The following is a 25,725-nucleotide window of genomic DNA, read 5'->3' as shown; positions in this document are numbered from 1 at the left end:
ACGAATGGCTGGGAGGGAGGGAGAGAGAATGGATGGACGGATGGATGAATGGATGGACCGAGGTAGGGATGAATGGGTGGACTGGAGGATGGGAGGACAGATGGCCGCATGAGTGGGGGAGGAGGACGGCTGGCTGGTAGGACGCCCGCATGGGGGCGGGGGTGGGGAGCAGGAGTGAGGATGTACCGAAGGAAGGAATTACCCACACAGTATCTGAATACAGGGGAACCCATAGCGATCCAAGTCCAGCTCCCGTCACGTTCCTGCTAGGAAACCGCGGCCAGGCCGAGGGAGCCGGGCTCTCGGCCCCAAGGCCCGCAAGGCGGTCCGGGGCAGCGCCGGAGCTGGGATCGGAGTGGCTGCGCGACCGGCCGGGGGCTCTTCCCGCCCCCGCGCCCACCCCACCCCCCCGCGCCAGACGGTGCCAGGTGGGGGGAGAGTCCCCGCCCCCACCTCCGGAGGTGGCGGCCCCACGCGGCCCAACAAGCTGCCGTTGTCCCGCGGGCCCCGGGCCCGGCACACTGGGGCTTTGTCCAGCCCCCCGCCGCGACCCACGGTGGGGGGGGCCCCACATGACCGAGGGGGTAGGAGGAGCCTGCGGCGGTGGCGGCGGCGGCGGCGGCGGCGGCGGCGGCTCCACCACCATTTCCCTCCCTGGCCGGGGGTCGGCGGGCGGTGGTGGCGGCGGCGGCGGCGGCGGCCGGGCAGGGGCCCCCGTTCCCCGCCAGGCTGCAGGCGCCCGGCCTGGGCCAGCAGGGCAGCTGCGACCCAAGCGCTCTCCGGGCGGCGAGCTGGGGGTGCGCCCGGACCCCCGCCCCCGGGATCATGGGGAATGGCATGACCAAGGTAGGGGGGCGGGGATCGCGCAGCCCGCACCTGGCCGCCCCCAGCCCCGCCGGGGTGCAGGCTCCGCCTGGGTCGCTGTGCCCGCCTCTGACCTTCTGGCCCTCGCCCCGAGGCTCTGTGTGTCTAGATCTCTTTCTCCGGGTGACTCTCTGACCCTGCATCCCTGTGTTTCTCTGCTCACGTCTCTGTCTCTCTGGGTATCTCTGGACTCGCTCTCCCTGTGTCTCTGTCTCTGCCTGTTTCTGTGACTCTGTATTTCTTGTTGGGTCTTTTTGTGGCTGTCTGTCCCTCCCACACTCTATGTCTGAGTCCCTTTCCCTGTCTCCAGGTGTCTCTGTCTTCCTTGTCTCTGATTCCTTGGACTCTCTCTCTGGTGCTGTTTCTCCATCCTTTCCCCTCTGCCTCTGCATGACCCTCCTTCTGTCCCTGCCTTCCCACCTCCCTCGGAATTCCCCACCACCCACCTGGCAAGTCCATCTCTCCCTGCCCCCCCCCCCACCAGCGTGTTCCTCTTCCCTCCCTGCTTCAAACTCTCACCCCTACCCAAGCTGGTCTCCCCTGGTGCCGCCCTCCTATCCTCCCTAGCCCCTCTCACAGAGTCCAGGACCAGGAGGGGGAGGAGATTGCTGCCCGAGTCCTGAGGTCCAGACACCGGTCATGGGATGGAAATGGGCTGTGGGCCCCCAGCTAGGTGATGGGAAGTTGTGCACCCCTACGCCACTGACCCCAGCCTGTCTCTCCTGTAGGTACTTCCTGGACTCTACCTCGGAAACTTCATTGGTGAGCACTGCCCACTCTGTCCCAAGGCTGTGGCACTCTGCCTGTCCAGGCCCGTGTCCACCATTCATGCTGTGGCCCACGCACCTTGGAAGCACTCAGGAATGGGGCCGGGGGCAGGGAAGCAATGCCAGGCTGGGAGGGAGAAGGAGCTCATGAGGACTAAGGGATATGTGGCATAAGTGTCCCCAGTGCAAAGGGCTCAAAACACCTGCCAGATGGCAGGCAAGTCTGCACCTGCTTTGAGCCCCAGCCTCTCCCCCAGCACGTGGCCCACTCACCTCTCCAGGCTCTTACAGCCCTGAGGTTCCGGGTTGAGGTCTGTTCGGGGTGCTGCTTCTAGCTGGGAAACCAGGAACCTTACCCCTACAACCTTCTACACAGAGGGGAGGTTTCCGGAGACTGGATTGTACCCAGAAACTTGTTAGTGAGCACTGCCCATTCCATCCCAAGCCCACAGCCCTCTCCCTGTCCCAGACATGTGCTAAGAGACAGGCTGATCCTGAGACTCCACACTTTTCCACGTGGAGTCAGAGAAAGCTTCAGAGAGGAAGGGGCATCTGCACCAGGGCAGGGCTTTCCCCATCCATCCCTGCCCCCCTCCTCCCTGCCCTGGCATTGATGCCCCACTCTCGTGAATCTGATCTCCTCTCTGGGAGCCACCTCCGCTGTTCACACCCCTTGATTTCTGAGTATTGAGCTAAGGAAACTCTGGACCCTCTTGAAGTCTGTAGCCCCATGAGGGCAGGGGCCATGAAGTTGCCCATGAACCCCCATGCCCAGCCAAGGCTGCACATAGTAAACACTCAGGAAATGTGTTGAATGAAGTAGACTTATGGAGAGAAAGGGGATATGTGTTATTTATTCTGATTCTAAAAGACCCCCACACACTGGAATTTCAGCCCCTAGAGACGGCCACTGATACAAGTGTGAGGTTTAGCCTTGGGTCGGTTTTCATACATCTTTGTGAATGCAGATGTAACATTTAAAACAAAAATGAAAGTCTACTCTGCACGCTGTTCAGTCTCCTGTTTCCTAGGTAATAATGCACTGTGGACATGCTCGCACATCAGCACAGAGAGGTCTTTTCTAGCCATCGGCTGCACAGTATTCAAGTATGGATACACCATTATTTATGTAGGTTTCTCAGAGTGGATGTGTAGGTTGCTCCCACTTTTTAACAATTTCTCGTGTGTTTACTGTTATGAGCAGTACTGCAGAGAACATCTTCTACACACAGCTTCTGGGTGAGCAAAGCTTTCTGTAGACAGGATTCCCGGCACCATCAAGGATATGCCAGGAAAGGGTGTTTGCTATGGAAGGAACTCCAGGGGAAGAGGCTGGGCTGCTACTTGTGGGTGCCCCAGCAGCAAGACTGAAGCCTAGGGGTGCGGTGGGACCTGTCAGACCAGGAGCAGGAGGGGGCCAAGAAGCAGGGGGCTTGCAGAAGGTGGGCCAAAGTGGAGAGGGAGGGGTGGGGAGGGGAGCTGGGCAGTGAGCTCCTACCTCTCTTGGACGTCAGGGACATGTGAGTCGCACCAACCAGACAGGCTCAGGCATTTCGTTTCTTTCAGATGCCAAAGACCCTGACCAGCTGGGCCGGAACAAGATCACACACATCATCTCTATCCACGAGTCACCCCAGCCTCTGCTACAGGTACTCCTTACCCCTATCCTTTGGTGATGTACAGGTGTGGAGGGGAGCTTCAACACCCCCCCCCCAGCACCCATTTCTCAGGTACTTACTATGTGCCAGGCCCTATACTGCCTCCCTGACCCATACTTGGCCATCCTGTTAAAAGCTGCCTTGTTTAAATCAGCATCCTCATTTGATCCCTATTTGGCAACCGAGGCCCAGAGAGGTAAAGTAACTTGCCTAAGGTCACACAGCCAGGAAGCTAAGGAGCTAGGATTTGACGGTCTGACCCCAGACGCCTCACCCTGAACTTTAAAAAGGCCCCTCCACGGGCTTTGTATTGCCCAGCTGAATTGATTACTACAAATGGATGGTTCTGTGTTCTGCATCTTGTTGTGTAATCTTGGGCTGTGACTTTACCTGTCTGGGCCTCTGATCCCTCAGTCCTGTCTGCCCCTAGAGGGGCTGCTGTGAGGATGCAAAGGGGCTGTAGGACGGTGAAGATGCTTTGCACACAGTAAAGCATGGCCCCCACCAGAAGGGTTGGTGCTGGTTTTATGGAGTCCTGGAAAAGAGAGGGTAAGGTTGTTCTTTTTTGGGGGGGGGGGTAAGGTTCCCAGAAAAGGAAAGTAGTAAATCCAGAACGCTTTCGTAATCATGGGCACAGGACTTCACCATTCTGAGCCTCAGTTGCCTGATTTGTAAAATGGGAATTTTATAAATACTTATTTATTTGAGAAAGAGAGAGAGGGAACGAGCAGGAGGGTAGAGGGAGAGAGAATCTTAAGTAGATTTTGCCTTGAGTGTGGAGCCCAATGTGGGGCTCAGTCTCACAACCCTGAGATCACCACCTGAGCGGAAACCAAGAGTCAGACACTCAACCAACTGCATCACCCAGACGCCCCTAAGATGGTGATTTTATAACAGCACTTACCTTACTGAGTTGTTGAGCTCCACATAAGAGCCAACAAATTACAGCTGATCTAGCAAAGTTAATCATATTTTTATCCCATAAATCGAGCCCCTTCCTCCTTATCTATTAGAGTGTGTGTCACCCACTAAAAGGGAATAACTGCAGGTGGAAAAAGGCTCTGGAGATCTGAAATCCAAACAAGATTTGCTGTGTGACCTCAGATAAGTTCCTTCCCCTCTCTGGGCCTTAGTTTCTCCATGTGTCAGTGTTGATGGTCTCTAAGAGCAACCTCCAATAACCTGGGATTCTCAGTGTTATTCAAATAAGAAATTTCCAGGTCATGGAGCCTGATTTTGCTTTATAGGGCAGGCTTGTTTTGGAGGATTTGGAGTATGCAATCACTAGATTGCACAGGGAGGGCTGTCAAGTCATGAATAGATTGACTAATGAAATGACTGCTTGCCAGATGAGTCCCTACTCCAACAGCCTTCCCTTCTTCCCACGGGCAGCCCTGCCTCCCCATCTATCAGTGAATGTACCAGTCAGGGTTTGATAATGCCAAACAATCCCAAGGCCAAATGTGTCGCAAAGTGAAATTGCAAACGTTGCAAAAGAGGCAGGATGGTGTGACCTTGGGAAAAGTGAGCCAGAGAAGGGCTGGAATCTCACACAAAGCCATTAGCAAATGAGGACCTGGCCCGGGGTCCCTTAGCCAGGGCTGGTGGCAGGCCTGACACTGGAAAAGAGTCGTTTGAATATCAAAGGATTAAAAGAGGTCCTTGAGAAAAGTGATTCTTGGAACAGGAGCCCAAAGCATCTATGATCTTGTGTGAAGGTTAAGCACCAAGTAAAGGATGTCCTAGCCAGTTTGTGGGAGAAATTACTGATAATTCATCCCTTGATTATTTTAATAATTAACACACAATAATTTTAATAATTAACACACAATATTATTTTAATAATAATAAATAATTAACAATAATAATAATTATAATAAATTTAATAATTTAATAATAATTTGGTTAATAATTAACCAAAGTTAATGAGGTAGAAACTTATTTTCATGGTTTTTGTTTCTTTTCAAGATAATGAAATTTTTAAAATAATTTATTTAATTTTTTGACAGAGAGAGAGATCACAAGTAGGCAGAGAGGCAGGCAGAGAGAGAGAGGAGGAATCAGGCTTCCCACTGAGCAGAGAGCCCAATGCGGGACTCGATCCCAGGACCCTGAGATCATGACCTGAGCCGAGGGCAGAGGCTTAACCCACTGAGCCACCCAGGTGCCCCTATTTTTTATAAGACCTTTAAAAAACCTTTTTTGGGGGATGCCTGGGTGGCTCAGTAGGTTAAGCAGCTGCCTTCGGCTCGGGTCATGATCCCAGCATCCTGGGATCGAGCCCAGCTTTGGGCTCCCTGCTCAACAGAGAGCCTGCTTCTCCCTCTCTCCCTCTGCTGCTCCCCCTGCTTGTGTGGTCTTTCTCTCTCTCTCTCTCACTCTCTCTCTCTCTGTGTCAAGTAAATAAATAAATAAAATCTCTTAAAAAGGAAAATAAAAAATAGAAAACTTGAAAAAAAAAAGAGTCTGCCTTTGGCTCAGGTCATGATCCCAGTGTCCTGGGATCGAGTCCCGCATGGGGCTCCCTGTTTAGCAGGGAGCCTGCTTCTCCCTATCCCTCTGCCTGCTGCTGCCCCTGCTTGTGCATGCTCTCTCACTCTGTCTCTATGACAAATAAATAAAATCTTAAAACAAACAAACAAACAAAAAAACCCACACCTTTTTTAATAAGTAATCTGTGTCCAACGTGGGGGTTCGAACTCACAACCCTGAGATCAAGAGGTGCATGCTCTACCGACCCAGCCAGCCAGGTGCCCCTGTTTTGCCCTTTTTTTGGTGTAATTTTGTAATCCTCATTTGGAGGAGAGTCACTGTTAGTGGCCCTTTCTTACCTATTAAATAAAAAATCGCTGAATCCTTTTTATCAAGTCCTTATGCCCAAATCACCTATGAGGTTAGGATACCAAATTCTCAGAAGGTTCTGGAACTGCAGACAGATAGAGCCGGGAGGCACTAAGGTGATATCTAGCCTCTTTGGCTAGAGGGGGCAACAGTGGCTCAGAAAGGAGCAGGACCTGGGCTGGGGTAATGAGGTGCTTGGGTGGCCCAGGCCAAGGCCAGAGGCACAGCCGAGGGCCCTCTACTGCCCATGTATGTTTTGTACTTGCAGGACATAACCTACCTTCGCATCCCTGTGGCGGACACGCCTGAGGTACCCATGTAAGTTCTCTGGAGGCACCGAGAGAGGTGGTGGTGGTGGGAGGGAGGGTGGGGAGTGGTCTGGGGGAGGACAGAGCGGACTTACGCCAGAAAGCTGGTCCTGGGGAACCTAGCACAAGTGCTCACTCAGACCTCTCTTTGCCTCTGTCTCAGCTACGCCCTTGCCTATGCCCCAGGCCAAGACCCTTCACCTCCCAGACCTTACTGTCTTTAGCTGTGAGATGGAGAGTGTACTCTGCCTAAGGACCAGATGCCCAGCAGACTTGAAGGAGTCAGGCTCAGCCAGTTCCTGGCCCTGGAGTTAAGACATCTGGGCTCCAGCCAGGCTTTGCCATTTTCTTGCTGTGTGACCTTGCACCAATCGCTTTCCCTCTCTGAGATCAGATGGTGCAGGTTGAGGATCCAGACAGGGCCTGGCCTGTAACTGGGACTCAGAAAGCAGGATTTTTTGTGTGTGTTATGAGCCGTAGTGCCTTCCCAGCCTGGGAGTGACCCAGACAGACACTCCTCCCAACCCATGGCTGACCACCCTTGTCCCCAGATGCTCTGCTTGCAGACCTCAGAGGAGTGGGACTCCTCTGTCTCCTCCCACATGTCCTTGAAAGACCAAGATAAAGCCTCCATGAAAAGAGGATCCAGGGGACCCACAGAAGAGGTGCTCCTGCTTCTGTGATGGGATTTCTCATCACTGGCTGCTTTCACTCCCTGAAATGTCCCCATTGTGGCTTCCCACAGCCTTGCACTTGCACTATTATACAGGCCCTGTTCGCTGCCTGGGCCGGCCGCCCTGAGGACCCTGGGCTCTTGACATCCCATCAGTGCAGAGGGGGACGACTCCTAGGAGACCTGCCCCCCAATGCTCGCTACCCTATTGCTTTCTTCTCTAGCAAAAAGCACTTCAAAGAATGTATCAACTTCATCCACTGTTGCCGCCTCAATGGGGGGAACTGCCTTGTGCACTGGTGAGTTAAGAGACAGATGAGGGGAGCAAGTAAGGGACTGTCCTCCATCACACCCAAGCACTCACACTATGGGGAATTAGGAACCTGGGATAGACCTTCTCCAGCCCGTTGTCACCCATGACCGTCCGCCATTCATCTGATGGAGGCTGGTCGGGGGGCTCCAATCAGGGCTCTGTCCCTTACCAGTTGTGTGGCCAAGGCCACAGAGCTGTTTCTCCCCGAGACTCCCACTTGCTCATCTGTAAAATGGAGAAAAGACTGTTACCAGATGGGCTAACCGGAGGGAGTAGGTGAGGTCACGCAGGTGGCCCAGCATCCTCTGAGTGGTCTTGCTCCCTCTCCTCGCCTCCACGCTTTTGAGGAAATAGGGCTGAGCAGTGGGGAACCCCAGGCTGGGAGACAGGGACTCACCCCAGTTGATATCATTCATCCCATAACTTCCCACTCAGCACCTAGCCTATGCTGGGTTCAGGGCGGCTCTCTCTCAGAGCCCTTGTCCTGAGAACAGTTCCTCCAGCCTGTCTGTCACCCTCTGCCCCGTTTGCTCCCACTCCAGCTGCACTGACCAACTCCCCACCCTTCAGATCCTCCCGCACCCACCTCGTGGGCTTCATACACCTCCCAGAACATTCTTGACTGGCCCTTACCCACTTTTAGGACTCAGCTTGATGTCACTTCCTCGGAAACCCCTTCCCTAATCCCTCCCCGACCCCTCCACTACGTTAAAACCTTTTCCTATACGATCCCTTAGCCCCTGGACTCCTCATTGGAGCAGCTATCCCTACCCGAAATCGTTTCCCTGGTTAGTGGCCTTCTCTCCCAACCCTCCTGGAAGCCCCGGGACAGACCATGTTTGTTTTATTCCCCACCATAGCCACAGTACCTGACAAATAACAGATGGTCAGGAAACGTTTGCTGAATGAATGAATGAATGAATGAAGTGATTTTCCCACTCAGGCCTCTGATGAGGGAGAGTGCCCAGGGGATACTCCAGGCAGAAGGAACAGCATGGGCAAAGGAAGTGGGAAAACAGGTCCTGGCAGGCTCTTTGAGATGGGAGCTCAGAGGCAAGGGCGAGAATGAGGGCGGGTGGGAGAGCTGAGGTGGGAAGGGGGCGTCTGGGAGCAGGGCATGGAGGGGATTGGGCCTTACCTGAAGCCTGGGGGTGGGGGGTGGGTATCCCAGCTTTGCAGGCATCTCCCGCAGCACCACCATCGTGACGGCCTATGTGATGACTGTGACGGGGCTAGGCTGGCGGGACGTGCTCGAAGCCATCAAGGCCACCCGGCCTATCGCCAACCCCAACCCAGGCTTTAGGCAGCAGCTCGAAGAGTTTGGCTGGGGCAGTTCCCGGAAGGTAGGGGCTGGGGCAGAGGCAGGAGCTGGGCAGGGCTGGGAGACTGCTTCCCGCTGGAGTGGAGCACTGATGGGAAAGAAGTTAGCCTGTGCTGCAGACCCGACAGGAGATTTTCTGGGGGACTCGAACTCACGACCACTGAGCTAATCTAGCCTCTAGGTGTATTTTGTTCGGTCAGCCAGATGTTTTCTTTTCCTTTTTAATTTAGTGTTTGGATGCCTTTGGGCTAGACTATGGACCCTTCAGTTTGACCAGGTCCCAGCACTGCCTTCTCTATCTGCCTGGAACCTGGAGGCATTTGAATGTTTGACCCCTTTGGGGAGAAATGTCATTCCCTTACTCCACCCCTGGGTCCCTGATGAGGCCAAAACCCCTCCTTCTTTTATACCCACTGGGCGGATAGCCAACAGGCCAGTGTGGAGGGGGTTGCTGCTCAGGGAGGAGGACTCAGGTGGTCCCCACTGGGCCAGGGGCGGGCTTCGTTAGCAGGTCTGGAAGATGGAGTGTCCGAGGGGAAGTGTGGTCCAGGAGAGGGAAGGGACTTAGAGGAGGAGGGGGCTCGATGCGGGCGAGGGAAACTCAGAAGAGAGGGGCAGAGGATGCTCAGAAAGGGGAGGGGTCTAGCGAGGGGTGGGGAGCTCGCGGACCGGCGGAAGCGACGAGGACTGGGGAGGGGACCGGCCGGCAGCCCGGCACCGACCGACCCCCCGGCCCTTTCCTCCTCCCCCCCACCCCCCAGCTCCGCCGGCAGCTGGAGGAGCGCTTCGGAGAGAGCCCTTTCCGCGACGAAGAGGAGGTGCGCGCGCTGCTGCCGCTGTGCGCGCGCTGCCGCCACGGCCCTGCGCCCGCGCCCGCGGCCCCCGCGCCGCACTCGGCAGCCTCCGAGGGAACCCTGCAGCGCCTGGTGCCGCGGCCGCCCCGGGAGGCCCACCGGCCGCTGCCCCTGCTGGCACGCGTCAAGCAGACTTTCTCTTGCCTCCCGCGGTGTCTGTCCCGGAAAGGCGGCAAGTGAGGATCTCGGCCCGCCGTGGCGCCCCTCTTCCTAACGACCGGTCCCCGTCGGGGCTGTCTGGGCCTCCCACGGCCTCCAGGACGGGCCCAGAGCCTGTGGGAGCCCCGCGGCGCCCCGAGCCCTGCCCCTGCCCCTGGTGCCCGCCCTGCTTGTCTGCGTCTGCAGTCTGTGTGTCCTCCATCCGTGCGTCTCTGTGTCTAAGCCGGCCTGCTGCAGCCACTTGGTGCCTTAGTCCTTGGGCTGGGGGGAGGGGGCACCCGGGCCTCCGCCCTTAAAGGCAGCGGGAGTGGGAGTGGGAGTGGGAGTGGGTGGGGGGGGGTTGGATGGGTCTGGAGGATATTAAAGAGACACAGAAGCTGTCTGTCTGAGCTCCTCCTAGTCATTCAGCAAGGGGCAGGGATGCAGGACTCGGCGTGGGGCTGGAGCTTGCAGGACACAGGGATGGGAGGGGGCGGGCATCCCCAAAGGTCTGGAGGAGCCCGCCACCTCCTCAAAATCGCTCTGGGAATTCCTGGAGTCCAGTTCACTGCTGGACCACCCCAGCCAATCTCTCCCTGAAGCCCTGGTCTCCTGAAAAGGCCCCTGAATCCCTCCTTCTCTCTGAACCCTTTTGCCCTCTAAGCTCTTCTCCCTGTCACCAGCTCCCTCCTCTTCTCTACTCACAAATACTAGCTAGTAAGCTGTCCAAATAGTGCCTCCTTCATGCCTGCCTTTTTAAATGCATGAATTCACTTCATCTCTGGGAGGAAACTGAGGCTCAGAAAGGGTAGGCAGCTGGCCTGAGGACAGCTAAAGTAGGGGAGGCTGGATTTGAACCTAGGCAGTCTGTGTCCCATGGTGGCTGTTAAGAAGTAGTTCCTTGGTGACCGCTTAATTGGATTATTACAGGCCTTTTGGTGGTGACTTACATAAAGTTCTTTATATATTTTGCATATTAACTCCTTATTGGATGTTTCATTTGCAAATACCTTCTCCCACTCAAGACCCTTCCCACCTAGAGCTTAAAGGCCAGGGGGCGGCCACTGAGGAGGGAAGGAAGGCCTTGGGGCAACCCCAGCAAGCAGCAAATGGACTCAAGTTGAACAGAGGTCATCCGAGCTGAGTTTTCTGAACTAAAAGTAACTTGGAGTTGAGAGGGGTCTGAAAAAACTCCAATCTAATAGCCACCGGCTGGGGTCCCTGTTATGCACCAAGCACCATGTTCAGGGCTGTGGGGGAAGCCCAGATTCCAGTACTGGGGGTGAGAGGATGGACAAAATAATCCTCATCTGCTGCCCAGCCTCCTCAGGAAACTGAGGTTGGTGTCCGAGGTCACCAGCTGGCAAGTGGTGGGGCTGGGATTCTAATCCAGGCAGTCTGGCTGGAAAGTCAAGGGAACCCCATTCTCCTAATCACTATGACTCTGCCACCCAGAAAAATGAAAAGATTGTCTGACACACTTAAGATTCCCACTTTGATGTAATTATTACACTTGGACTTGATCCTATGAAATACTTTGCACCCCCCCCCCCCGGCCCCCGAGCCATACAAGTGGGTCTGAATTGTGTCTATAACTGTAGAGGGATCAGAACTGAGTGGCTGCTGGCTTGGGAGAACAGAGGATGGAGAGCACGGAGAAGATGCCCCCAACACGTGCACAAGGAGGACAGTATTTCCAGCCTCTGGTCAACGCTGACCAGGCATCCAGCTCTGTGCTCATTTGGAGTTTTAGTTTCTCCATGTACACAACAAAGGGTAGAGCAGTCTGAGCTACTTGACCTCTTTCAAACTGCAAACTCCCTTTGACAGTTAAATGAAAGATGCAAACCCTAGAAAAATGTATAGACATGGGAAAAAATTGTATATACTTTCTGTGGGGAGTGGGTGTCCCTACACCCCAGGTGTAAGCTGTTGGGAGATAGTGGGGGGCACTGTGTAGGCTCCTGGGCTTTGGGGACAGAGAGACACAGGTTCAGGTCCTGACTGCCTCCGAGTACTATCTCGATGACCTTGTTACAGGGCTTTAACCTCTCTGAGCCTTATTCTTCTTACTAATAAAATGGGTAGATTCTTCTCACACATTGTGGTGAGAACCCACTGACACCCTGCTGGAAAGGCTTTGGCCAGACCTACACCCAAGTGAGCCATCAGTGGATGAGGACTCCCAGTATTTAAGGAAGTGTTTCTCCAAGTGTGGCTCATGGACCACGTGGATCAGAATCCCACGGGAGAACTGGTTAAATACAGTTACTGGTTTCTTGCCCAGAAAGTCTTTTTCTGCAGGTCTGGTATGGAAGCAAAGAGTGTACATTTTAAACTAGTCTCTGCCTCCCAATTCTGATGGGAGTTAGTCTAAGAAGCACTATGGCTTTACAACCTGTACAATCCAGGCGCTGAAAAGAGAACTGTGACTTCCCCAGAGGCTGGGAAGTACAGAGAACAGGTGCACCGGTGGCGCAAGGGACGCCTCTGGGTGACCGCCGGGGCCCCTCTACAGGGACGGACAGATCCCTGGCTACTCTCCCTGTACAGTCCAATGGGTACCCTCCAGTGGGTGGTGGCGTCCCACCGTCCCTCTAACTGGCCCCTCTGTGCGGCGAGACACCCTCTGGGCCAGGCTACCACAGAGAAGAGCGAAGGGATAGGGCCTCCCGGGTCAGGGGGACAGAAAAGAAAGCGAAACTCGCGCATCCAGAACTTTCGCTTTCGCCGCTTCCGCGCACCATCCAGGTGGCTTCGCGATTCCCTGTCGCGCCGGGGTCCCAGCCGCAGCGCGCCCCAGACCTGGCCGCCGGCGCCCTGCGTCCCGGATGGCCGGCGACCCCTGGCGGAGGGAGGCAAGGAAGGTCCCCGACGGCAGGCGACCGATGGCGGGGGCCGGGGGTCCCCTGCGCCTCCGGGACTGGCTGGTGGCGCAGATCGAGAGCGGGCGCTACGCGGGGTTGTGCTGGGAGGACGCAGACAAGACCCTCTTCCGCATCCCCTGGAAGCACGCCGCCGGGCAGGGCTACCGGGCGCAGCAGGACGCGGCGCTCTTCAGGGTAAGGGGGCGCGAGCGGCGGGAAGCCCGGGCTGACCCGCGCGCTGTGTGACCTGGGGCCACTCGCTCGCCCCTTAGCCCCAGATTTCTCTAGGTTGCGGAGCGTGTTGTGCATATACTGGAGACATATGCGGGAAACAACCAGCCAAAGGTGCAATAGGAGCACCATCCGGACCTCCGGGGCCTCTCCTCCCTCCTTCCCTCCCCCGCCCCAGGAAACTGGACGCCAATGACAGGATTCCCACAACCTCCCCCCTATCCCGAAAGCGCCCATCCCAGCAGCCTGGGAACGTGTTCTGTGCTTCCCCACACCAGCCCTTTTCAGGGACCTCCTCAGGGGTTGCCCTCCTTTGCCTCAGTCCTCATTAACTTCAAACTCCTTCTCTTCAACATTGAAATTCTGGAATCTCTCCCCTGAGTAATAAGCAACCAACTGCCATCAGCTCCCTCCCCCTCACCACCGCAAACACCATAGCCCCTCCAGCTCCCACTTCTCTGGCCTCACCTCTCTTTTCACAGGCTGAAGGGCCTGGTCATCAGCTCTGTCACTCCTAGCCCCCAGTTCCTGACCCCCCGCCCCCAGTCTGGCTTCTGTCCTTCCTGCTAACATCACTAGTTGCCAGATCCAAAGATCCCATCGCTGTCATCCTTGACCCCTGGATGGGTCTGGGCCTGGTGGACCCTTCCTTCTCGAAACACTCTCACTTGGTTTCCAGAATCTTCCCCCACCAGCACTCCAGCTCCATTTTCCTCCTACCCTGCTGCCCCTCCCTTTCTCAGCCTGCCCCCTCCTCCCCTCCTCTTTGGGTGCTCTCAGCACTGCTCCAGGATCCCGCCCCCTTCACAGCTTACTCCGTCTAGGGCCTCCGCATGAGCCCCACAGTTCCCAGCCTCCCCTCCAGGCTCCAAGCCTGCTGGTCTAAAGGCCCCAGAACTCTCCAACTCAGCACCTCGTCAGTACCACACTTAACATCTCCTCTTGACAAACTTGTGTGTGTCCCCAAATGGAGGATGGCACCGATTGTCACCCAGACCCCAGGGGCCAGGCACCTGAACCCTGGCCTCTCTCCCCTGCCTTCCAGTCTCATTGCACTCTGTCCCTAAGGCCTGCAGGATTTCCCTATGGAAGCTTTTCTACAGTCCGTCTGCTTGGACCCATTCCCTCCATCTCTCACCAGGGCAATCCCAGTGACCTCACAGAGTGTCACGCTTCCCCCTGCCCCTTACTTCCTTGGTCTTCCAGGGAGATCTTCCTAAATGTAAATCTTTCCTTGACACTTCCCTACTCAGAATCCTTCCGTGGCTCCCCATTGCTCTTGTGGAAAAAGTTCCAACTCCCTACCAAGACATCAGAGCAGCACGTGAACTGCTCCTCCCTGGCCTCATCTCTCCCCACCCTTCCCTTCCCTGGCTTTAGACCTGGCCTGACAGTTCTTTCAGTTTCTAAATGCTTCACATCTCTCTCACTGTTAGACCTTTGCACTTGCTGTCCCCCTGCCTGGATATCCTCTCCTCTTCACCTTTAACCTGGCCAACTGCCATCATGCTCAGCTGAAACGTCTCCTCGGGAGCCTTCCCTAATGCATTCATTGGTCAAATGCATTTATTAAGCTCCAACTCGGTGCTTTTCCTAGGCCATCCCTGATTCCTTCTGCTTCCTCCATTGGAACAACTTCCCCCACAACACACTGCCTCCAGCTGCCCAAGTGTTGAGGGTCGTGACACTGAGCTCAGGGCAAGGCCCACAGAAGACGCTCAGTGAGTGTTGAACAGGGGGTTACATGGCCTGTCCCTTAGGGCTGCATGCTGTTCAGAGGAAGGAGAGAATGCAGAATGCAGAGAAAGAGAGGCAGACTCCTTGCTGAGCAAGGAGCCCGAAGCAGGACTCGATCCCAGGACCCTGAGCCTGAGGCAGAGGCTCAACTGACTGAGCCACCCAGGCATCCCGCTGGGAGTGTTCTCTCTAACACCTAATCTGTTGCTCCTGGATGCTTCTAGATGCTGCATAGACTGTAGTGGGCATCCATGACACACACACCCTATCCACTTTCGTACGGATGGACACAGGTTTGCTCTCCAGCACCAAAAGCAATGCTAGAGCGAATATCCTTGCCCTGCTCCCCTCCTTGCCCCCCCGCAAATGAGCCTTCGTGAGAATTCCTTTGGAATTGGAACTTCTGCTCACAGGGTATATTTAGACTTATTTTGACAAGGCCTGCCTGATTACCACCCAAAAGCTCTGTACCATCCCACACCCCCAACAGTGGCCACGCCCCACCACCTCCCGGCATTATCCAACTCACTAAATATTTTGTTGGCTTATAGGTGATCGCTCACTTTTTCTTTTTAAATCTAAGTAGGTTCCATACCTGGGGTTTGAATTCACAACCCTGAGATCAAGACCGGAGCTAAGATCAAGAGTCAGACACCTAACTGACCAAGCCACCCAAGCGCCCCAATAGTTCACATTTTTATTCTGACACTAATGAGTTTAAGTACATCCTCATGTGTTTGTGGCCTTCTGGCTTCCTCCTGCCTAAACCGCCTGTTCTTGCCCTTTGATAAGAATTTTTTTTTTTTTTAATTTTATTTATTTATTTGACAGAGAGAGAGATCACAAGTAGGCAGAGAGGCAGGCAGAGAGAGAGGAGGAAGCAGGCTCCGCGCGGAGCAGAGAGCCCGATGCGGGGCTCGATCCCAGGACCCTGAGATCATGACCCGAGCTGAAGGCAGCGGCTTAATCCACTGAGCCACCCAGGCGCCCCTGATAAGAATTTTTTTTTAAAGGTTTTATTTTTTTTACTTGACAGAGACAGAGAGCACAAGCAAGGGGAGCAGCAGGCAGAGGGCGAGGGAGAAGCAGTCTCCCCAGCTGAACAGGGAGCCCGACGCAGGGCTTAATCCTAGGATCCTGGAATCCCCAGGCACCCCGATAAGAGTTTTTTCTTTAGGGGATGCTCTCTGTTTCCTGTTGGTTTGCAAAGTTCCTTGTATGTTCTAAAATTAGCCCCTTGCTGATTTCAGACATTGTCATTATTTTGCCTTGTCTTTGCGGGGGGTCAGGAAGGCATTCTGTCCCCCTGGAGGTGTTTCCCCTCCTTATCTCCCATTAGCTTCCACTTTCATCTCTCACCTTTGGCTTTGAAATCATATGGAGTCCACTTTGTATGGGGCAATAGGTCAGGATTTAATTTTATAGTTCTCCAGATCGCAAATCATGCCATTATTTTACATCCCATCATCCTATTTTTTTTAATTTTTTAAAATTTAAAAAAAAATTATTTTTTTTAAAGATCTTATTTATTTATTTGACAGTCAGAGATCACAAGTAGGCAGAGAGGCAGGCAGAGAGAAGAGGGGAAGCAGGCTCCCCGCTGAGCAGAGAACCGGATGCGGGGCTGGATCCCAGGACCCTGGGATCATGACCTGAGCTGAAGGCAGAGGCTTTAACCCACTGAGCCACCCAGGTGCCCCCCATCATCCTATTTTTTAAAAATTGATCATAATTCACAACTTGAAATATAATTATTTCCCGTTAACTGTTGCCAGCTGTTTTCTCTCATTAGACTTGAGTCCCAGGAGAGCAGGGACTATGTCTGTCTTGTTCCCCATTTGGTCCCCTGCCCGTGCCTGGGGCCTGACACACGTTGGAGCTTGAGGAATATGGTTGGATGGAGGGAGGGAAGGACAGAGAAAAGATGAAGGGACAGAGGGACAGAGGGAGGGAGAGAAGAGTGGGAGGCAAGGTAGGTCCCCTTCCTCTGCATGGCAGGTTACACCTCTCCCCAGGTTACCCCTCCCCAAGTGCCCCTGCTCATCCCCAGGCCTGGGCCATACACAAGGGCAAACACCTAGAGGGAATCGACAAGGAGGACCCCCCCACCTGGAAGACCCGACTCCGCTGTGCCCTCAACAAGAGTGCTGACTTCTGTGAGGTGCGTGAGCGCAGCCAGCGGGACAGCTCCAGCCCCTACAAGGTCTACAGAATCGTGGCCCACAGTGCCCATGGCCCAGGTACCATCCTGCCCCTGGCGGTAGCAGCTGAGGATGGCTCTCTGAGCAATAAGGACCTCACCTTGCCCATCTGTAATGGGGGGGCTTAGTAAACTTAAACTCATGGGCTGGTAAACACAGAAGGACCCATAGACATTCGGTTTATCTTCCCATTAGAAAAGGAGGAAACTGAGGCCGGGAGAGAGGCGGGCCCCACCTGAGATCATGCCGTGGTCCTCATGTGGGATCACCTCTGTTGGGGGGCTCCCGTTAAGGCCCAGGAAACAACAGCCTGCCTCTTGCTCCATCCAGGTGCCAGAGCTTGTGCTCCCCCTGAAAAGAACATTCCACAGAAGCCGCAGGAGCCCCCTGGAGAAGTGACAGAGCTGGCCTGCGGGACAGACCAGGTCAGTTGTCCTTCAAGCCCCCCGCAGTCTTGCCAGCTCTGCCACCTCTCCCCTGACCTGCCCTCGGTGTTGTGTTCTCTGGCACTGTCATCTGGCCTGTCCTCCCTCAGCTGCGCTCCTTCTCTGCCTGCCCCTCCTCCACCCACGTCCCTCCCGCCAGCTCCACCTCTTCTTACCTGGGCCCCACCTGCCCCGCCATCTTCAGCTCCGCCTCCTGTTCCCTTGGCCTCCATCATCTCTGGGTCCCCCTGTTCTCTCCTCCTCCACCGTCTTCAGCTCCATCACCCTCTGCAATCTCTTCCCTGACATTCACCCCTGGCCCCTGTCATCATCGGGTCCCCCACTCTGTCCCTATCAGATGGAGTTCCGGCTCTGCATTTCCCTCCCCTTCAGCCCCACTGAGCCACCCAGGTGCCTGTTGCCATCACCCCATCACTCTGTCTGGATCACCCCCTTTACCACCAACCCCCCTACCATCTGTGCTTCATTGCTGTGTCCCCACTCCCCCACCAGCCTGGCCCAATCACTGTCCCTAGTGTCTTCTTCACCATGCATTCCATATGCTATCTCCCATCTCCGTCACTTCTATTCCCCTCACCATTGTCACTTCTGTCCCAGGTCTACACCTCTGTTCCCCATCTCTCTCACTTCTGTCACCATTCTATCACCTCTGTCCCCCATCTCTATCTCCTCTATCCCCCATCTCTATCTCCTCTGTCCCACCATCTGCTCATTTGCTCCTCACGCTTCTCCCCCAGCACAGTGAGCTTCATCTCTGACCCATAACCTCCAACAACCCCATCAACCCTTTACCTCTATGAGGACAGGGTCTTGAGCTCTGAAACCTCAAAGTCTCTATCGATCCCAACTGGACTGCAGTCTGCCCAGACTTCCCTCTGCCCTAGCGAGGACAGTCTGGGAACCCCTGTGGCACACAGTCTCCTCTCCCACCCTCATAACCCTCTCTTCCAATGGCCAGGATGATTCCAGATCAACCACAGAGGATAAGGACACCAAGCAAGCCCCCAGGCAGACCCAGCAGGGCTCCCTGCCACCAGCGGCTCGGCTCCCAGCCCCTCTGGCTGACCACAGTAAGGACCGGATCTCCTCAACCAATCCTGCCTCCTCTCTGTCCTCCTGCAGGACCTTGACCTAGGGATTGAGAGACCCAGGGTGAGGTGGTGCCTGACATCTTCCCCTCCTTCCCTAGGGTACCAGGCACAGGACCCTACACACCGCTGGAGCCCCTTGACCTCTGAGGACTTCAGCAACCCTGGTAAGAAATCTCAAGCCCTCCCCTCTGACCAGTGTGCAGAACTGGGGAGAGCCAGAGGTCAGGGCCAGCTACCCTGTGTCTTTCCCTGAAAGTACCCAGCCCCAATAACAACAACAGCTAACATTCATTGAGGACTTAGATTACGTCAGGCATCTTTCGAAGCTCTCCCCGCAGCCCTGTGAGATAGATAACTGCCATCATCCCCACTTCGTACTTACAGAAACCCTGCACAGAGGTTAAGAACCTGGCCCCAAATCACACAGTTGGTAGCCCTGAGAAAGTTACTAGCCGGTCACAGCTCCTAAGTGGCAATGAGACATCAGTCTCCAGGGTCCTGGCTGCAGAGCCCCCAGCTCTAACTGCTGAGTATTCTGCTTGCCCCTCACATGGACCATACTGTGTTGTTGTTTCCATCATCATTAAAATATTTGCTGGGAAGCAGGGATGCCTGGGTGGCTCGGTTGGTTAAGCTGCTCCCTTCGGCTCAGATCATGATCCTAGGGTCCTGGGATGGAGTCCCGCATTGGGCTCCTTGCTCAGCAGGGAGCCTGCTTCTTTCTGCTACTCTGCCTGCTTGTGCAGGAGCTCTCCCTCTGACAAATAAATAGATAAAAAATCTTAAAAAAAAATTGCTGCGAAGGAGCCCCTAGAATCCCAGGGCCAGGTTAGGACAGGCCCTACAGATGGCCCCAGACCCTATGCTTTTGACCATGGAGCTCAGCTACCAGTTCATTTATACCGGAAGCCGCTGCTATTTACTACTGGCATTGGCGCTACTACAAGAATTAGAGAATTATCGTTCATCAGGAGGAAGCATCCAAAACTCCTGAGGCGGGGGCAGGCAGGACCTGGGTGGGGAGTGGTCAGTGCTGGGGCTGCCAATCCCGGGCGCACCCCCTCTCTCCGCCCCGCAGATTGCTGGCTGCACGTGCGGCTGTTCTACAGCGGGAAGCTGGTGCGGGAAACCACCACGCGCATGGCCGAGGGCTGCCGCCTGAGCCCCCATGCGGTCACCGCGGCCGAGCGCCTGCTGGGGCCGCCAAGACGCATGGCGCAGGTGCGCTTCCCGGAGCCGCCGCCCGGCGCCCGCGTGCTGGAGCGCTTGCTGCGGCACCTGGAGCGGGGCGTGCTGCTGTGGGTGGCCCCCGAGGGCGTGTTCGCCAAGCGCCTGTGCCGGGGCCGCGTGTACTGGCGCGGCCCACTCGCCCCGCACCGCGCGCAGCCCAACAAACTGGAGCGTGAGCGCACCTGCCAGCTGCTGGACACGCTACTCTTCCTCCAGGGTAGGAACACAACGGTGGGGCCGCTGGCAGCGTGGGACAGAGTGGCTGGGCGTGAGGGGCGTGGGCAAAGGTACAGGAACAGAGGAGGGGGGCACACGAGATGTGAGCTTATGGATTCTGGGTTTGGGGTGGACGTTGAAACAAAAGATGTGACACACGAGCCCCAGGAGAGGGAAAGAATGCGGGCGTCGGGGGACCTGGGCACAATATAGACATAGACTTATGGGGAGGGTAGGCAGGGGGCAGGATTGGGGCACAAGACTTGGGATGCTAAGCATAAGCTGGGCATTAGGGCACTGGGCACTCGATAGGCATAGGTGAATGGCAATGGGCATGGGGTGGGAATAAATATGTGACGGTGGGCACAGGAGCACAGGGTACAGGGGATATGCCCTGGAAATGGACACAGATGTGAGACATGAGGCAGGCATAGGGATGTGGAAGTGGGCATAAGGCATGGGCACACAATGGGGATGTGGCCTTATCGGACATGGGCATGGGATAGAAGCCCAAGGTGGGCACCAGCTAGGATTCCCAAGCCCCCAATCTTGGTGCCCATAGAATTGCGCGCCCACCTTCAGGACGGTCGCCAGGAGCCCGAGTACCAAATCCGTCTGTGCTTTGGTGAGGAGTACCCAGGCCCCCCAGACCAGCCGGAGGAGCGGCTCATCATGGCCCATGTGAGTCACCTCCCACTCCAGTGAAGAGCCACACCTTCTAGTCACCACCAGCAGCCCTTTACTGACTCCCTCCAGTCCCCAGCTCCTGACCCGATGACCCTCTGCTCTGTAGGACCCTTCACATAAAGTGCCTGTGGGGTGGGACTGTCACCAAGTGGTGACTTCCCACCAGAACATAGGGGGCCCTAACTGAGAGAGTTGGCTCATTGTCCTACCCCCACCCCCACAGGTGGAGCCGGTCTTTGCCCGGGAGCTCTTCCTGCACTGGAAGCGCCACTACAGTGGTATCCCAGCATCACCGACGGTGTCCCACACCTGCTGACACAGCTGAGTCAGCAGTAAAGGGTCGCTTGCTCCTCTCCCACCATTAGAAGTCAGCCCCCCTCCCATGGGTGCGGACCCCACTGCAGACCTGCCCAAATTGCCAGTGGACTTGGGGTTGCCCCTACCCATCGGCCAGGTCACCGGGGAGAGAGGAAGCAGATTCATGCCCTCCAACCTCTGAGGGGCAGAGATGCAGCCCCCGGAGCACGGTGCGTGGGCGGAGGCCTCGCAGCTGGGTCTGGGAAGTCAGGAGAAAACCAAACTTGACCTTGAGGTTCCGGAAACAGCAATTAGGGCAGAAACAAAACCTCATTGCTCGGGGAGAACCCAGCAGGTCTGTGGTGGTGTACTTGAGAGCCCACTTTACCTGCAACTGATGCATTATGAAGATGCTTAAAGCTGGGTTTACCAATAATTAGATCCTCAGGGATTAGAGTGAAGCCAGACAGTAACAGAAATGCCTGGCTTCTGAGGGGCTCTGAGTTTCCAGACCCTTCCTTACACCACTAGTCTCTGTTCTTATGTGGGCAGGGAGGGATCCCAAAGCAGAAATTTGGCCTGAACTGGGGACTTGGGGGGTTGACAACTGAACCACCAATACCAGTGGATACTATGTTTGGAGGAACCCAGGCTGACCCCCAAACACAGCCATAGGGCAGAAGCTAAGGGCAGAAGCAGGGATCCAGCCCTTCCCCAGGCCCCACTGATCATTGCAAACTGCAAGCTGTAGGGAGTCCTTGAGAATTGGGAGGGAGCCCCTTCAACCATGAAGCCAACTGACCCTGCCTTGGCGGAAAAGTCACTGTGTCCCGCCCCAGATATCGGACCTTGTTTCCGGTTCTGATTTCTGACTTTTTTAATAGGGATTCTTCTACAGATGGCAACATAATGAATCTCTTCTAGTGATACTTTAATATGCTTTTATGGTGGGGGGGGCGCTGTATGCTTCGACAAAGGGCAGAAGTCAATCAGATCACTGTTTCTTATTCAGCAAATGTTGACTGAGCACCTACTCAGTTTCCAGGCCAGTGCTGGACAAAACAGCAGGTCCCTGCTCTCTTAGGGTTCATAGTGTGTGTTCCAGTGGGGGTCCAGTGACTGTCCCTAACCCTGCTTCTCTTCTGTAGAAGGTGTGGTGTTAAGGAGTTAGAGAATACTGGATTCAAATCCCAGCTTTGTCATTCACTAGCTGTGTGACCTCGGGCAAGTCACTTAACCTTTCTGAGGCATAGCTTCTCCATCTATTCAAAAGAAAGCCATGAAGGGGCGCCTGGGTGGCTCAGTGGGTTAAAGCCTCTGCCTTCGGCTCAGGTCATGACCCCAGGGTCCTGGGATCGAGCCCCACATCGGGGTCTCTGCTCAGCAGGGAGCCTGCTTCCCTTCCTCTCTCTCTGCCTGCCTCTCTGCCTAGTTGTGATCGCTGTCTGTCAAATAAATAAATAAAATCTTAAAAAAAAAAAAAAGAAGAAGCAGCCATGAAGGCCTGCAGAGCAGGGTTGCTCCAAGGAGTCAATGCAGACAGAGAAGGCTAGTTGTTGGGCAGCTGACATGGAGAGTGGCACACAGTAGGTGTCCTCTGACTTTGGAACGTATGGGTGGGAGAGCCTGGAGTAGGCTACTCCAGCCTCCAGAAGACCTGACTGTCCTAGGCTTCGCTGGCCCAAGGCTGCGGCTGATGGGGAGCCTCAGTTCAGAGTGATAATCCTGAGTCATGTCCAAACCCTTACTCTGCGCTAAACTCTTGGAGGGTGCTGGATACTGTGTAAGGGGGCCTGTGGCCTCCTCACCACAGTACGGACAGCTGAAGAGTCACCAGCTTCAGTTTAGAAGTGGGAAACTGAGGCTCAGACAAAGTCAGGGACTTGCTTGAAACATCTCCTGGGGGAGTAGTGGGGGAATGGCTCTGCCCAGATGGCTGTCCTTCCCACACCAGTCACTAGAGGGCGCTGATGCTCACCATAAATAGTTTGTTCTCACCGCCTTCCAGCGGAGGCCGTCAAATGCCCCCCCCCACCCCAGCTAAGAGGGTAAGAATTGTGTGACCCCCGGGTGCTGCACCCTGCTGGGAGTAGAAAGTAGACCCCCAGGCCTGAAAGAAAGAGAGGAGAAAAGGGGAACTGGAGGTGGGGGCTTGAGGAACCCTGGGGCTTTTCCCACTAGGGGGGCCCCATTCTCCTGCTCACCCCTTTGAATCTACCTGTCTAGTCTCTATCCTCAGCATGCCCCTCTCTGTCTGCCCTCCATCTCTTGTGTCTGTTCTGTGTCTCTCTCTGCATCTTCCTCTTTCACTCTCTCTCCATACATTGATTTCTCTCTGTGATTCTTTCTCTGTGCCGTGTGTGTGTCTGGCTCGGTGTGTCTCTGTTCTTTCTGCCTCGGCTTCGTCTCTCTAAATATGTCTCTGCCTTCACAGTTCGTCTTGTTGTGTCTCTCCCTCTCTGTGTCTTTCTCTCTGGTTTTCATGGCCTCTGTCTCTTTTTGTTTCTCTGTCTCTGTCTCGCTCAGTTGCCTCTCTTGTCCCTCGCAGCCACCACCACCCAGCACATGGGGCTCTGGATCTCGGTCCCTTCCTTCTTATCTCCTCTCCCCAGGCAGCAGGCTCACAAGGTTCCCAGTCCTGGCCTCCCTGCCCGCCCCTCTCGGCCTGGGGGGAGGGGGGGCGAGGGAGGAAGGGAGGGCAGCCTGGTGGGCCCACCCCTTTTTGCCTTTCCAGGCTGGGAGGCTGGGCCAGTGGGCCTTTTAACAGGCCCCGGGCAGACTGTGCCGGGCGGACACCAGCTCCAGACGCCGGTGCCTGGCCCCTCCGTGGTCCCAGCAGCCGCCAGCCGGCCAGCCCAGCCCAGCATGCAGCAGCAACAGCCCCTACCTGGGCCCTTGGCCCCTGCAGCCGAGTCGACCAAGCCCCCCTACAGCTACATAGCTCTGATCGCCATGGCCATCCAGAGCTCCCCAGGCCAGCGGGCCACACTCAGTGGCATTTACCGCTACATCATGGGCCGCTTCGCCTTCTACCGCCACAACCGGCCCGGCTGGCAGAATAGCATCCGCCACAACCTGTCGCTCAATGAGTGCTTCGTCAAGGTGCCCCGCGATGACCGCAAGCCGGGCAAGGGCAGCTACTGGACGCTGGACCCCGACTGCCACGACATGTTTGAGCACGGCAGCTTCCTGCGCCGACGCCGACGCTTCACCCGGCGAGCAGGTGCCGAGGGAACCAAGGGCCCTGCCAAGGCACGCCGGGGACCCCTCCGAGTGGGCAGCCAGGATCCAGGAGCCCCCGACGCCATGACTGGCAGGCAATGCCCATTCCCACCAGAGCTGCCAGAGCCCAAGGGCCTTAGCTTTGGGGGTCTGCTAGGGGCCTTGCCAGCTAGCATGTGCTCTGCAACCTCGGATGCCGGGCCCCGGCCACCCACGGAGCTCAAAGAGATGCCCGCACCTAAGCCTGCAGGCCCAGGGGAGCTCCCTGTGGCCCCCTCGTCTTCCCCATGCCCGGCATTTGGCTTTCCTGCGGGCTTCTCTGAGGCCGAGGGTTTTAGCAAGGCCCCCACGCCCATCTTGACCCCAGAGGTGGGCATCGGGGGCAGCTACCAGTGCCGGCTGCAGGCACTGAATTTCTGCATGGGGACTGATCCAGGCCTTGAGCACCTCTTGGCCTCAGCAGCCCCCTCTCCGGCACCACCCACCCCTCCAGCCTCACTGCGGGCCCCACTGCCCCTGCCAGCTGACCCCAAGGAACCTTGGGTTGCAGGCAGTTTCCCTGTCCAGGGAGGCTCCAGCTACCCACTGGGGCTGACCCCCTGCCTATACCGGACACCAGGAATGTTCTTCTTTGAGTGAAGCCAACCTGGCCTCGGGCAGTCCCTGCGGGGCCCCTGCCAACTACACCCTCCAGGCTGAGCCTGACTCAAGGATCTGTGGAGCTTTCAAGGGACCCAGGCCTGGCAAGCCAACGACCGGGACAGGAAGCCAAGATTGGAGTAGTGAACACTCAGCCAGCCCCTGGGGCCTCCGGACAGACTTGAGGGAGAGGGGAGGCAGGGCCCTCTTGGGATTTACTCTGTGGCTCTCAGGGCCAATAAAACCAGTGTGACGATGAGGGTCAGCTTCATGGATGGTTGGGGGCTGAGGGCGGGGACGCCTGGTTCTGTGTGCGGTGGCTGTGGTTGTGGGATTGCGGGGACCCTGGATGGAAATGTCCCTTGTGAGACTTCTTTCTCCTGCTGGGACTTTCTCAGGGAGTTTCCCAAGAAGGTAGAGGAAGGGGGAGCAGGGAATAAGGAAGAGAGGAAAGTGTGGCCAAGAAACACTCAGCAGAGGGTGGCGCTGGGCTGGCCTGAGGGGCTAATTCTCGAGTCCCAGGCTCTGTCACTCTGCGCTCCCACCCTCATTTTTGAGTCATCAGAATCACTGTGACCATGTGCGGCATTTATTCTGTCCTGGGCTTCTCTGTATCCTTTCACCGAGCCCTGTGCAACTTGGAATGTTATCCCCACTTTTACAGTGGTGGAAACTGAGGCTCAGAAAGTTTGGGGCTCACTAGATCTGACATCAGACGGCAAATGAGTGGCTATGCGCCCAGCCCCTGTCCCGCAATCTGAGTGAGGACACAGGGGTGGCGCACAGGGTAGGAGCAGAGCTGGGGGTGACCCCCAGAGTGGGGGAGCTTTTATGAAATCCTGGAAGGCCAGTACAAAAAAGGTACCCTGACCTCTTACACAGACAGGAAAACTTGAGGCTCAAAAGGCAGGCACCAGGCCTCTTGTCTGCATTCCCCACATGAATGGGGGCCTTCCCTGAGCCCCCAGCTCTCCAAAGGCCTCCTGACGACTCCTTAAGAAAGCATTTCTGTCATGAGGGGATTGGGGGGCTGTCCTGGGTATAGATCAGGAGTGACTGAGCCCTGACCTTTGGCCTCTTTTAGCCTCCCCCTTGGGCAGAAGCAGGAGAAATGGGTATACTCA

The 25,725-nt window shown here is 55.9% G+C and overlaps 3 protein-coding genes across 6 annotated transcripts; all 3 read left to right on the top strand.

The window, feature by feature from the left end:
* Positions 1 to 573: 573 nt before the first annotated feature.
* Positions 574 to 10,068, top strand: DUSP15 (dual specificity phosphatase 15). The gene is made up of 7 exons (XM_045981022.1): positions 574 to 846; positions 1,593 to 1,626; positions 3,198 to 3,280; positions 6,399 to 6,448; positions 7,336 to 7,410; positions 8,596 to 8,767; positions 9,507 to 10,068. The coding sequence occupies exons 1-7, from the start codon at positions 826 to 828 to the stop codon at positions 9,777 to 9,779; spliced, it is 708 nt and encodes a 235-aa protein (XP_045836978.1). The 5' UTR covers positions 574 to 825; the 3' UTR covers positions 9,780 to 10,068.
* Positions 10,069 to 12,623: 2,555 nt separating this feature from the next.
* LOC123926814 (interferon regulatory factor 4-like) lies at positions 12,624 to 23,604 on the top strand. Of its 4 annotated transcripts, none has more exons than XM_045981021.1 (8): positions 12,624 to 12,799; positions 16,623 to 16,812; positions 17,104 to 17,198; positions 18,178 to 18,289; positions 18,409 to 18,474; positions 19,389 to 19,757; positions 20,319 to 20,437; positions 20,667 to 20,808. In XM_045981021.1, exons 1-8 carry the CDS (start codon positions 12,626 to 12,628, stop codon positions 20,757 to 20,759), a joined length of 1,218 nt encoding a protein of 405 aa, XP_045836977.1. In that variant the 5' UTR covers positions 12,624 to 12,625; the 3' UTR covers positions 20,760 to 20,808. The 4 variants fall into 4 exon arrangements, 2 of the variants coding, with proteins under 2 accessions (XP_045836977.1, XP_045836976.1); XR_006815315.1 differs by lacking the exon at positions 20,667 to 20,808 and adding an exon at positions 23,475 to 23,604 and having other exon boundaries at positions 12,626 to 12,799; positions 20,339 to 20,437; XR_006815314.1 differs by having other exon boundaries at positions 12,626 to 12,799; positions 20,339 to 20,437.
* Positions 23,306 to 24,860, top strand: FOXS1 (forkhead box S1). The gene has a single exon (XM_045981019.1). It carries the CDS (start codon positions 23,306 to 23,308, stop codon positions 24,599 to 24,601), a length of 1,296 nt encoding a protein of 431 aa, XP_045836975.1. The 3' UTR covers positions 24,602 to 24,860.
* Positions 24,861 to 25,725: the final 865 nt, after the last annotated feature.

The sequence above is a fragment of the Meles meles genome, chromosome 16 (genome assembly GCF_922984935.1).
Source record: "Meles meles chromosome 16, mMelMel3.1 paternal haplotype, whole genome shotgun sequence".
Lineage (NCBI taxonomy): Eukaryota > Metazoa > Chordata > Mammalia > Carnivora > Mustelidae > Meles > Meles meles.
Note: the sequence above shows the minus strand (reverse complement) of the source record. Positions and strands in the feature narration are given on the sequence as shown.

Coding starts and splice junctions, on each gene's coding strand:
- DUSP15 (XM_045981022.1), top strand. CDS start 826: ATGGGGAATGGCATGACCAAG. Junction 3,281..6,398: donor CACCCCAGCCTCTGCTACAG/GTACTCCTTACC, acceptor TTGTACTTGCAG/GACATAACCTACCTTCGCAT. Junction 8,768..9,506: donor GCTGGGGCAGTTCCCGGAAG/GTAGGGGCTGGG, acceptor CCCACCCCCCAG/CTCCGCCGGCAGCTGGAGGA.
- FOXS1 (XM_045981019.1), top strand. CDS start 23,306: ATGGGGCTCTGGATCTCGGTCCCTTCCTTCTTATCTCCTCTCCCCAGG.
- LOC123926814 (XM_045981021.1), top strand. CDS start 12,626: ATGGCGGGGGCCGGGGGTCCCCTGCGCCTCCGGGACTGGCTGGTGGCG. Junction 18,290..18,408: donor AGCCCCTCTGGCTGACCACA/GTAAGGACCGGA, acceptor CTCCTTCCCTAG/GGTACCAGGCACAGGACCCT. Junction 18,475..19,388: donor TGAGGACTTCAGCAACCCTG/GTAAGAAATCTC, acceptor TCCGCCCCGCAG/ATTGCTGGCTGCACGTGCGG.